Source organism: Manacus candei, unplaced genomic scaffold (genome assembly GCF_025592945.1).
Source record: "Manacus candei isolate 608988 ecotype Guabito, Panama unplaced genomic scaffold, ASM2559294v1 h1tg000028l, whole genome shotgun sequence".
NCBI lineage: Eukaryota > Metazoa > Chordata > Aves > Passeriformes > Pipridae > Manacus > Manacus candei.
In genome coordinates this window covers 26,577,772-26,590,344 of record NW_026138076.1, presented here as the reverse complement: position 1 = coordinate 26,590,344, position 12,573 = coordinate 26,577,772, and the positions used below count along the sequence as shown (strand labels likewise).

At 39.5% G+C, this 12,573-nt stretch overlaps 1 protein-coding gene across 1 annotated transcript in view; it reads left to right on the top strand.

The window, feature by feature from the left end:
* Positions 1 to 8,324: 8,324 nt before the first annotated feature.
* The window catches only part of LOC127472413 (uncharacterized), a 65,461-nt gene continuing 61,212 nt past the window's right edge, over positions 8,325 to 12,573 (top strand). The window contains exons 1-5 of the mRNA XM_051790625.1: positions 8,325 to 8,706; positions 8,925 to 9,025; positions 9,387 to 9,456; positions 10,564 to 10,694; positions 12,356 to 12,444. Coding sequence (XP_051646585.1) covers positions 8,541 to 8,706; positions 8,925 to 9,025; positions 9,387 to 9,456; positions 10,564 to 10,694; positions 12,356 to 12,444 — 557 coding nt within the window. The 5' untranslated portion in view covers positions 8,325 to 8,540. The remainder of the gene's footprint in view (positions 8,707 to 8,924; positions 9,026 to 9,386; positions 9,457 to 10,563; positions 10,695 to 12,355; positions 12,445 to 12,573) is intronic.

Genomic DNA, 12,573 nt, shown 5'->3' with positions numbered 1-12,573 from the left:
TTAAGGAGGCAGGCTGAAGCTAGGGGCGGGCACTGGGAGGTGGTGGGAAGAGGTGGGGTAGGGTTTTGAGGTGGATTCCCAGAATTTGCACACCTCTCTTACTCCTCCCATTTTCAGAACCTGTTTCCCACTTACTCACTTGATCTCTGCTCCAGACAGGCCTCAGGGGAGGCAGGAAAGTGGAACAAGGTATTGAGATGCTACATCCAGTAACACGAGCATAAGGAAACACACTCGGCTTCACTACGGGGGCTGGCAGAATTTCACTCAAATAGTACAAGGAAAAGCCACAGTAGCCATTTGAATTATGTGCAACAACTGTAGCCTAACAATAAACACTGTTTTGTAGTTATGAAGCACTTCTCTGCCACAGATCTCAATGTGCTTTGCAAAGAGACTCAACATAATTTTCCCTACTCTGTAGATGACAAAACTGAGGAAGAAAAAAGTATGAAGTTGCTGGACAGTGGCATATCTGCAAAGAAGCCTGTGGTATTTGTCACAGACAATGAAAGCACAAATGTTCCCTACCCTTCAACACAAGGAGTCCATTTCAATGACTTTGGTCAATGCTTTCTTATTGGGGAACTCAGTTTGTTGGAATCTGCCTTATTCAATATTCCTAGAAGACTGGTGACAGGCCCCCTTTTCTGCTACGGGCTTTGTCCCAGGCAAATTGTTTCAGTATGTGCTATCTGTATTAACAGCAATCATACCTTTCCACTCATGCCCTGCACCTGGTCTCCAGGCTGTGGCTTCTCCAGAGAAAGCTGGATTTTGTGCCTGTACAGCATCATGCGTGATGAGACAATGTTGAATGAGGCTTTTGACTTCATTACACGTTTGACCAAATGATGAAAAGAATGGTGGGACTGGGGCTCACTGCTAGATCTTTTGTTACTGGGGTCAGCTTTGTGATTTCAGGCAAATGATTTCACCTTTGTTCAGCAGGATCAATACTTCAACTTTGCTTAATAGGTACTTAAAAAATAGACAAAAGCATTCCATATAAACCAGATTATTACAAAATTACATCAAATTATGCCCTGAAACATGGAGAGTTCCTGACCTGTATGTCCTCTTTTTATCTGGTCACATTAGGTCAAACAGAATGTTCCTATCATGTTCAAAGATATTGCCAGAAGGAAATATGAGTATTCATGATGCTAAAAATCCAACTGATGTGACACTTCCGTGAAGCTGAAGCACTGTTCACGGGAGAGCCAGCTTTCCAGTAGCTGTACTGATGACCAGTGAGTTAGCTGCCAGGCTGCCAAAAGTATTTTTCAGAAGATGACTGCTATAAGTTTGTCCTTCCAAATCTGGTATTACCCTCCAGAGTCATGTGCAGAATGTGCTTCTGTTGTCCATACTAATACAGAGAGGACATGATTCCACCTTTTATGTGGTTAGTTCTGTTTCTTAAAGAGTGAAAATAAAGTAAATTAAAACTGGGTAAAAGTCTACCTGCTTTTGTGTTTTTTATTGTTTCTTCATTGATGGTGTTAACATCGACTCAGGAAACTACCAGTGAACCTCCTTGCCACTGCTGCTCATACATTGAGCTTGCTTTGCTGCTTCTTTGCAGGTCATGACACATGGGTCCACAGGGTCCTGGAGGTACAGTGTCAGAGGCTGTGCACCAGCAGGATTCCCTTAGATATGACAATACAGAATGAGTAGATGGCTGGTATGAACTTCGTAAGATAACTGGCCCAGTTTTAACCGCAGATGTACACTGAAGAGTGCAGATGGGCACGTGCTGTCCGTGACGCAATTAGGTGAACCACATAACACAATTCAGGTATCCCTCAGCCTTTAACAGACTAAAGAACACCCCTTTCCCTTTTGTCACTAATAACAGTACATATAGGCTTGAAATTCTGTCAGAAGAATATTTGGTTACAGAAAATGAAAAAAATTGTCTTGTGTTTCTGAGTAAGAACTTCAAGAGGCAGAAAAGATGACAACAGTCAACTCTGGCAGTAATAGCCTAGCTGATCTTGAGATAAAAAGCCTGAGCTTTTAGAATTAAACCATGAAAATTGTTGTAATGAAATAATATCCATGTATAAATAGAGTTTCAATGTTCAAGATAGTTGGCTAATTGGGCAGACAAAGCAAAAGGACCATTATCCCTAAAAATGAGTGAGGAATAGAAACCCCAAATTTTAAATCGTGTGCTTGTGTTGCACAAAATTATCTCTGTATATATTTATATTCATGAAGGAATCAATTTTCAACATTGCCTTAGTGATTACCAAATATCTGCACATTGCATTTGTAAGTTCTACTTAGCTGTATTTATGGTTGCAAACACTGGTACTACTTAGCAGAAGATGTAGATACCTGAACCTCAAGAAATTTGTGCTTGCTTTACCAAGTACATGGTCATGATTTAGCTTTAAATAATTAATCCTTTCATATATTTGCTTCCTTTTCTTTTCTTCTCTGGTTTCACCATTCATTATTTAGAAATATTTCATTCCTGCTTTTCATTAAGTTGAAAACAACATGTTTTCTTAGAAGAATGAATATGTAGTATTTTTCCTCCCTTACATGACATTTTGTCTTGATGTGTTCTGGCTACAAAACAGCTGACCCATTTACCAAACAAATGTGCTAGAGACCTAGTTGTACCCTGAGACGTGTCCAACATAATTTAACCATGTTGATTTTCTGGCCAGTGTTTTATTTCCAGTAAGTCTATTTGCTGCTTTGTTAGCACATGAGGAACAATTTGTGTAGCACAGGTGGAAATGAGTTCTCAAACTCAGTTTACTTTTTTCTTGCAATATATTTTTGAGGAGATAGTAAAGGTAAATCATTATTTGTTTAAAAGAGCTTTTTTCAACTCAATATTGATTAGTATTTTTGTCATAAAGCCACTAGGACTCTATCCAACACCTTCCCAGTATTCATAGAAAACCTTTCCTCAGAAAAATGAATCAAAAAAAAAATGTTTTTGTTTGTAAATTAGTTTCTGAATATCATTATATCCTTATGGTTGTCTTGGAAAAACAGCTGTTTTTTAAACTCATACTTACATGCTTTAAGAAAAATCTGAAAAATCAGTCTGCAGTATTTCAGAAATTCTGTAGTGACATATTTTAACATTTTCAATGGGGTTTTATTACTGTTTAACCTAAAGTGTTCAGTGGACTTGACTTGAACTTGCATTTTTTTTAGATGCTCCCACAGTTAGTTTTCCCATTTAAAAACAAACATCAAAAATAAATATAGAAAAATACCAAATAAGAAATATTGAAAAAAAAACCCTACTCTGCTTTGCAATCCATCATCAATATGCGTCACCCTGCTTGTACTACTACTAACTTAAACAGATTAGTGGGCAAAATCCCCTTTGCTAGGTCAATCAGTGAGTGAGTGACAATTAGGATGAGAAATAGAAACAGCTAACAAGTTGTCTAGTATTGAAGTTATGCTGATGGTGTGCTAAAAAGCCAACAGTACGAAAGTGAAAATGAAAAACAAAAAGGTTTTGTAGCTGATCTTTCTCTTTCAATACTCAAAACTTGGGCAAAAGGTAAATCACAACATTTTTGCCAATTGGATAGTCCACTCTGTGCAACACACTTCTTCTCCACCCTTTCTGAACTGAGTCAACAAAAATCAATGGTTCTTCATGGAAGAGACTTTAATTTCTTTTCACCTGTGACACCAGTACAGGTACTCACTATGCTACAGCTCAAATACTGGCTGGAAATAGTTATTTCTTTGAAAAGTGAGAGAGGAAAAGTAAGAAATGTATGTATTTCATGTCAGCCAGAGCTTTCCATTTTGAAAGAATTTATGAGGTATTTTGCTGCATGCACACTGTGAATACAGAAGAGGTACTTTCACTCATTTTAGAGTGCATTCTTTAATAATTATGGGATAATGCATTTTCTGAAATCAAAACATGGAGGTTACATTGATTTGTGACTGCTAAAAGTCAGCACTTTTTGTAGATAATATAACAACCTAAAAGATCTTTTGATTTCCACACAGAATAATCAAGGATTATTGCTTTAACACATAGTTCTTATTTTGTCTTCAAATATTATTGCAGACAAATTTTAAAAAATATTTAACAATTTAAAAGGCCAAAAATCAAGGCACTTCATAGTACTCCTGAAAATACTTCATATCCATAAGCCAGATGTTTGATGCTTTGAAAGAGCATCATCTTATTTTTGAAAAAAATTATAGTGTTTCTCCTTAGCATTTACTTAATTTCATACATTTAAGATTTTATTTAAACTTCATTCAAAACTTAAAGTATTAGGAGAGGACATATATCTAAAAAACTCAGGAATGTGATATAAAGGAATGCGGTCAATATAGTTCAGAAGATAACTCATTTTGTTGTTTTGTCAACAAGGCAGGTTGTTGACAGGTTTTTCTGAGTCCCAGAGCACAGGATGTTATACTTCAAAGTGATAAAAATCTACTAAATTACTACAAAACCCTAAACCATGTTTTGGGTTCAGTGAAATATCATTATTGAGCTTTGAGTTGTTTGTGCCTTAAATAGGGGTATTACATGCAACAGGGCAAATTCTCTCCCTTTACTGATTTACAGAGATCATTTTCAACTGTTGATTCACTTAGGAAAGGCTGGTATTCAGACTGTCTGCAGAGGAGAGATTGCAGTGTATACTTTACCTTGAGGGTAAAGAACAGTGAACTCCATTTGTTAAACAAAGAAATGCACCAATTTGTGGGAATGAGATAAGTAGTAAATTCAAATATTTGCTGAATATTTTGTAATTAGTTGAGAGGACAGAGCCTCAATAAACTAAAGCCTACTTCAATAAACTAAAATATATGCTGAAACTATTGTTTGAACAGGAACTTATTTACAATGACATTAAAAGAAACATAGCAAAAATGTAATATATTTCACAATAAACCCCCAGCCTGTGAAATACTTTGCTTGTACTTTTTTAAGCAATTAGAGGAAACCTGACTGTCAGAAAAATCCTAGAAATATAATGGAAAGTATATTTGCTTTGGAAAAATGTACTCTCTGTTGTCTTCTGTGACTTCCAAAATTAGGCCTGAGTGATACTAATTCTGGATGATTGAAGCAGAAAAATGAATTTCACATTTATTTTACACTACATCTGTGCTCCATGATGGTGCACAAACCTGTTTACAGGGAGAGAAGCACAGGCCTATGTATGAAACATTAATGGCACTAGCCTATTAAAAGTAAATATAATATTTAGGGTCACTGAAGGAAATCGAATCTCAGGCTGATCATTTGAACCATCAACAGGAAAAAATTATCCTCTTTAATTTTTTTTTTTTTTACTTTGTAGCCTTTTTCTTTCTCCAGCATAAAAATTAAATCCAGATTTCTCCCCTCTCCCCCCCCTTTCTTGTCACAGCTTATGAGAGGAATTCAGAAACTGGCTTACTCTTAAAAGCTGTACATTAAGCAATGGATTCCTATCAGTGACTGAGTTATGGCAGCTATTATTGTGGACCCATATCCCCCATATAGACCACAAATACAGTCACGTTTTTCACTAGCAACTCTGTGTATGAATTTCACACAGGCTTGTTACTGATTGTAGTTTCTTTTGGGCTTCACTGACAACCACACAGCGCCATCTGATGTCCTCAAAGAGCAATAAACTATTCCTAAAATTTGTAAAATCATATAAAGCCCCAAATCTTAAAATTAAGACTTGACCATGACAGAACATCGCCTTCCAAGCCTACCTGGAAAATAACCTCTAAATAATTGGCCTCTATTTTCATCAAAACAATCCTAACCTCATGTATGAAATTATAGGCTCTGAGCTAATCATTACTGCTCATGATGGAATGATGATGATAATGAAAACTCAGTCTTTAAAAAAAAAAATTGAATAATCAAGCTGAGAGAATAGAGGTAGTGAATAAACTACTGTTGCGAAAAATAGATTATTTTATTGGAATCTCAACAAGCTTATAAAATAGCCTACTTACTTACTTTTGGACAAGTCTAAATTGTGCAAGAAACAAAACTGCTGGGGGAACCAATAGAATACAGGCTTTGATCCCTTCATCAGTGCACCATTGCAAATAATAGAAACAATCCTAAATCCTTTCCTCATGTTTTTGGCAGATCAACTAATAGGTGTGTCTTAGTATTTTATACACATTGGATATTAATTCTTTCTCACACACATCAACATCCATATGGAAATTTGCTAAAACTGTATTTAAGGTTCCATAAGGGCATTGAAATGATTTCTGACAAAGCAAGATCCAGTCCTTCACAGAACCATGAGCAGTCGCTTTCAAAATCCATGCTATGACAATACTTGAAAGAAATGAAAAGAATAAAGCACTCCTCTTTATTACAAGACTGTTCTACCAATGTACACATGTGCATGTGAATATTTATATCTTAATATAGATAAAATGCCCTGTTAGTCCAAATGGGGTGAAACGCACACATTTGCCTCTCTGCCTGGCGCAGCACAGAGGATGCTGGTAGGAGCCGACGGCAGCTTCTGCGGCCAGAGGTTGTTTTGCAGGCGAGGCGGCTGCCGACAGAGGTGAAACACAGCCATCTACCGGCCTCTGGGTCACTGGGTGTGAGCAGCCAGGTCTTCCAACGTCCAGAAACTCAGTTGTGCAGCATGAAATCTTGGCCCAAGACATTTCAGTGGAAGTTTTACTTACACTCATAGGTTATAAATGATTCTGTTTGTCAGTGGCATTTCTTTTTAATGTGTATTTAAAGCACAGATGTGAGGACTGCAGCATATTGGTTATGGTATCTCAGCCAAGGTAAACTGCATTTGAATTTCACCACAGGATTTGAGACCATTGCATGATTTGCTGAGGATTAGCCATGTTTCTTGCTATACTGCAATATGTTGGAATCTTACTGCAAAGTATTCTGTACAGAATACACATGAAAGACACTTTAAAAATTTAACTACAGAAAGTATCTATCTTTATGTCTATACTGATAGCTGAATATTTTATACCAGACAGTTCTCTCTTCAGGTTCTTGCTTCAAAATTTACTTTAAGGAGCTACAATAAATATATATTTAGGATAAAGCTAAAGTAATAACACATATATTTATTATATCTATTTATTACATATATTTAGGACAAAGCTGGAGTAAACTATGCATACATAACATGTTCCCCCCCCACCCCCCATGATTATTTGGATGTTTACTAGTTTATAAGGACTCAAACCTTGCAAAATTTCAACATAATAATTAAGTATTTAATAATTTAATAATCAAAAGTTAGGTCCTTGCTATGTGTAGGGAACCAAATTTTCTTTCTCTGTGACCTCTTTGGTTCTGCCTCTTTAATAACTTAGGACAGAAATTGTTCATCACTGCTAGCATTCTTAGCGGCACTAAGAACGCTGGAAGACAGTCCTTAAAGCCTTTTTTTGCAGTAGGAAAACATTGTACCTCACTAAATAGAGAACTAAATTCTAAGATCCCAGCATGACTATTTTCTATCTTCTCTCAACTGCATTATTTATAATTGCAATTTGAATTTAGCCTAACCGAAGTTTTATTAACAATTTTCAAAAGTACTTATTTATTTGTTTTCAACATGGTTACTTCTTACATCACTAAACCCCCTCTCGTCATCACATAGTATTGTCAATGTTGCATCAAACGCTGTATTTTTCAGCACTCCTGCAAAGACATCGGATTTTATTATTGTATCATTTGCAAGACGTAATTCATGAAATATAAGTGCATGTGTTAAGGGAGGCCTGGCTGTTATTGCATCGAATTAGTATGTAAGACTGATTCAGTCATAGTCCTTCAGGTGACTTCAGTTCTGTCAGACAGGGAGTAGCTCTGAAGTACCTATACGTGATTAGCCTCCCGTGGAGACGTTCGGACACAGCCCTCCAGTTCCGACTTCTGATGGCAAAAGCGTTCCTCCTCATATACGGCACAAGTTCCTGGGTTGGTGACATTTATCTAGAAATTCAATGCAGAACCTGAGAAACCTTTCCTGTCAGAGCTGAGACATGCACTCCCACAGAAAGCCTCACTTTTTAATAAACATATTTCGTATTTAGGAGAGGGTTACATAAAGATTTCATAATCAGACTGACATGCTCTGGAAGTTATCACAACCTGAAAGGCGTTTCCACTTTTAAGGTTATCCCCCTACACACCGCCTGTTGCTTCGGTAGTGACACGGGTGCCCTCGGGGCAGCACATCGGGGATGCGACAGCCCGGCACCCTCCTGCCATTGACCCATGTCTGGCCTAGGCCAGGATACAACCCAAACCAAAGCCAAAGGCCCGACTGTGCCCGCCCTAGGCTCGCCCCGCCACTGCCGGCCAGCTTTCACCCAGGCTACCCAAGCCCAGCTGCACTCCCACAGCTCCAATCACTTTGCCCGGCACGCCCAGGATTTATAGACTTTCTCCCGCCCCTTTCCCCAGCCGCTTGCGCAGGCCCCGGCCCCTCCCCGGCCCGTCCCCGGCGCTCTGTTGGTCGGCCGCGGCCGGGGCGGTGCCCGCGCTGCTGCCCGCCGCCACCATGAGCTTTGCCGCGCTGCTGGGGCCGCGGGGGCCGCGGCTCCTGGGGGCCGCCGCCCGCCCGCCCCGCTGGAGCCGCCGGCGCAGCGCGGGCTGCGAGCCCCCGGCGGGCGCCGCCGTGCGCATCGGCTGCGCCTCGGGCTTCTGGGGCGACACGGCGGCCGCAGGTGTGGCGGCGGGGCCGCCGGCGGCAGCGGCTACCCGCGGGGCTGCGGGAAGAGCCGGCGGGGGCTGTGGCCGGGGTCGGGGGCTGGCGGGGCCGCGGGGCGGGCGGCGCTGGCTGCGGGCGGCACAAACAGCCCCGTTGCGTAAGCGCCGGGCCGGGGCGGGCGGGGCGCGCCGGGGGTGCCGCGGTGCTGACGGCCCGCTCTGCCTTGCCCGACAGTGCCGCAGCTGCTGTACGGAGGGAAGCTGGATTTCCTCGTGTTCGATTACCTGTCCGAGATCACCATGTCGCTGCTGACGGCCGCCAGGGCCCGGTCTCCCGTGAGTAGAGTCGGTGCCCAGCCGCAGCGTGCCGGGCTTGGCTGGGGCGGGAGCGCTCCGGTATTTCCCGACCTCTGTCTTCAGCCCAACTCGCACCCGGAGTCTGCTTAAGACATGTCTGGTTACGGTGATACGATTCCTTTCATATACTTCTTACTTGTGTGTATATATTTATTTTCATCTACTCGGTTTCATATAGTAAAAGTCATGTCATTTTATGGCATTGTATGACATGGCTTGATGCTCGTATTGTCCGAGCATTTTGAGAGGTGGTTGTTCTTCCCTGTTTTCCCTGTTAAGCAAGGAAAGGGCTTGGGTTGACCTACCCCTAAGAGATGGTTATAGTTCTTAATTATTTCAGGTTTTAGGTTACACTCCGGATTTTGTCACCACTGCCATGGCTCCGTATATAAAAGATATTCACAGGAAAGGTATGCTGTTGTTTGTATGAGTTTGTATGTTAATTAACTTCACCTGCTTATGAAGACAGGCTGAGACAGTCTGTACAGGGTACCACAGGAGAGTTGGAGAGGGAGTTTTTACAAGGCCATGTAGTGATAGAACAAGGAGGGATGTCCTTAAGCTGAAGGAAGGGTAGATTTAGATTCTGTATTAAGAAGAAATTCTTTACTGTGTGGAGAGGCGCTGGAACAGGTTGCCCAGAGAAATTGTGGATGTCCTGTCCCTGGAAGTGTTGGATGGGGCTCTGAGCAACCTGGTTTAGTGGAAGGTCTCCCTGCCTATGGCAGGGGGCTTAAACTACATGATCTTTAAGGTCCCTTCCAACCCAAACCATTCTAAGATAACTATGAAAAATCACATGGTAATAGATTTGAGTTACAGGTCTGATGGTGAAGTTTAAATTGGGCTAATTTAGAATGTTTGCTATCATTATAAATATATACAAATATTTCCACGAATTTCTTACTGTGGCTTTAGTTTGTAAATTGAAGATTGCTTTACAGATCTTTGTTAAAGCATGAGATCTAGACGTTTTCAGTGTAATTTTACAGTACCGCTTTGTGATCGCTTTTTTGCTTGTTTACATTAGTACAGCTTCACAGCTTTCTGAGTTTGAGAGAAGAAGGGGAATTACTTCTGAGAACCTAATGCCTTGCAAACAATACAGAATTTTTAGTTAGATGCACATTTCTACTAAAATGCAGTTGTTTGCGGAGCATGGATGTTTGAATGACTGGTGTCCAATAGTGTTCCTATAGGAGATTTTTTTTATACTGTCTTTCTGCTTCATTATGTGTCTTCTTGGTCATTTTTGTCCTTCCATGCATAAAGGAAAGATGAGAAATATCTATAATAATTATTTTTCTGCAAACAATTTTGTACTGGTTTTTAGTGATCCTTTGACAGGTTAAATGGGGTTCATATTTTAATGTGATTTTGGTATTTTACTTGATTAGATATCTACCACCTTACAAGATGATACCTTGCTTACGTTTCAGCACACTTAAGGTTTTTAAAATATAGGTGATGGTGCTGCCTTTGGAATTTACTTTCTTTTTTTTTTTTTTTAATATAAGGTGTTCGTGTCATCAGTAATGCTGGTGGAATTAATCCACTTGCTTGTGCAGCTGCCCTTCAGGATGTGGCAAAGAAAGCAGATGTTGATTTGAAAATAGCTGTTGTTGCTGGAGATGATCTAATGAGTGAGGTATTCTGCTTTGTCTTAAGCCTTAGTAGCATTAGTCTGTATAGCATGGGAACTTATTTTGTGTATCTTTATTGCAGTAGTCTACTGTTAAAAGTATCTGGAAGTTGTTCCTTAATTTTCTTAATGCATGAAAACAATTTTTGGCGCATCTTATGTTTGGTATGGGATGGGGCTGGGTCTGCTTGTGGATCTGCTATTTAGATTTTTGAAGCAAACTGTGAATATGATATAAGGTCTGCCTGATCTTCAGGAGAAGCTAGTATGTGCTGTTACATATTGCTTCTGTCTAAACTAACTAATCCTGCATGTTAAAGCTTCTAAATATGGTGTTGTTACCATGCATTCAAATATATCCCTTCTAGCTTCTTTTTAGTAATTTACATGGATTTCCTGATGTTCCTTTGTTTACAGGTAGCTGGTTTTCTGTTTTTAAGTAATTAGTTTACAGCCATTAGGGTAATATTAAGTGGGAAGATTGAAGTTTAAATATTTTTTAAAAAAATAAAATTGAAAGATGAAACATGGGATTTTTTGACTTTAAAGAGTTACACTTTATTTATGAAGTCTCAAAAAAAATGTTGGTCTTACCTGAAAAGGTACTGGGAAAACGGTTTATACCTTGATAGTGGTTAAGAGGGAAGAGGTTTGCACTATGGTTAAATCTCTGCCTGTAACTTGGAAAATTATTTATCTGCTTAGGATCTGTTACTCCTTGCATGCTATTGAATGTGGAAGATGGTCAAGTAAGATTCCTTATTTGCAAATTATGTGCTGTACTTGGACTTTCTTTTAAGAAACTTCTACCCTACTAAAATTACTGTCTGCTCTCCAGAATTTCATTACTGGTACAACAGTGAAGTGGTCATTATTTGAGCTTGTTATGAACATGTCTGATCTGAAATGCATTATTTTCTATGCTGTTCAGCCTGGAGAAGCACATAGCTTACAGGAACAAAAAAGAGACAGCTTTTACTGACTACAGGCAACTTTTACTGTTGATACCAAATACGCTAAACTATACTAGGATACGTTATTTGTGGTTTGGAGGGTTTAAGTAATTAACATAGAACACCAAATTAATTCAGAGTGGAAGGTTTGGGTTTTTTTGACATTGCAGATCCCACCTGTAAATTAGTATTAGACGTTGAGTCTATGCAGTCATTATTCCCTCCATCCACTGGACTGCCAAGCTGCCTAATAATGCATGGTCAAAACCACCCCCCCCCACCTACTTTTCTGAAAACACAACCTATTCGAAGTATCATGAGAAGCTGCAGGATCAGCCTTGTTCTCTGGCCATGACACATTCCAGATGTGGCAGACACATTTCTGCCTGCAGGAGTTGATTTATTAAATCCTACAGCAATTGAAGACAGTTTAAAAGACTAGAGAACATGCCAGTTTGTTGTAGTTGATCATCTGTGAATGAACTAGCATACTTCGGAGACTGACTTAGTTTTCTGCGTGCTGGAAAAGTTATGGTTAAAAGTGTGTCCAAGGCTTTTAACCATTCAACTGATTTGTATTGTTGGTAATTTGAATAATTATACTTCGCTTGGAGTTGCTGTGGAGTGGATCTGTTGTTTGATACTAATAAAAGGCTTACAGTAGAAACTTCAAAATACTCATAGATTTGGTGTTCTGTTTTTTTTTTCTAACAGAAAGAGAACTTAAAGGGAGCTGGTATCACTGATTTGGAGAGTGGCAAACCATTTCCAGAGAATATTCACAGCATGAATGTATATCTTGGGTGAGTTATTTTAGCAGGTTTTATTTATTATGGACAAACAATTTTAACTAATTGAGTACATGAATTTGTTTTACTTTGCAGTTAGAACTAACTAGTGTATGAGGTTCACCTTTGAATTATTCAAGCAAC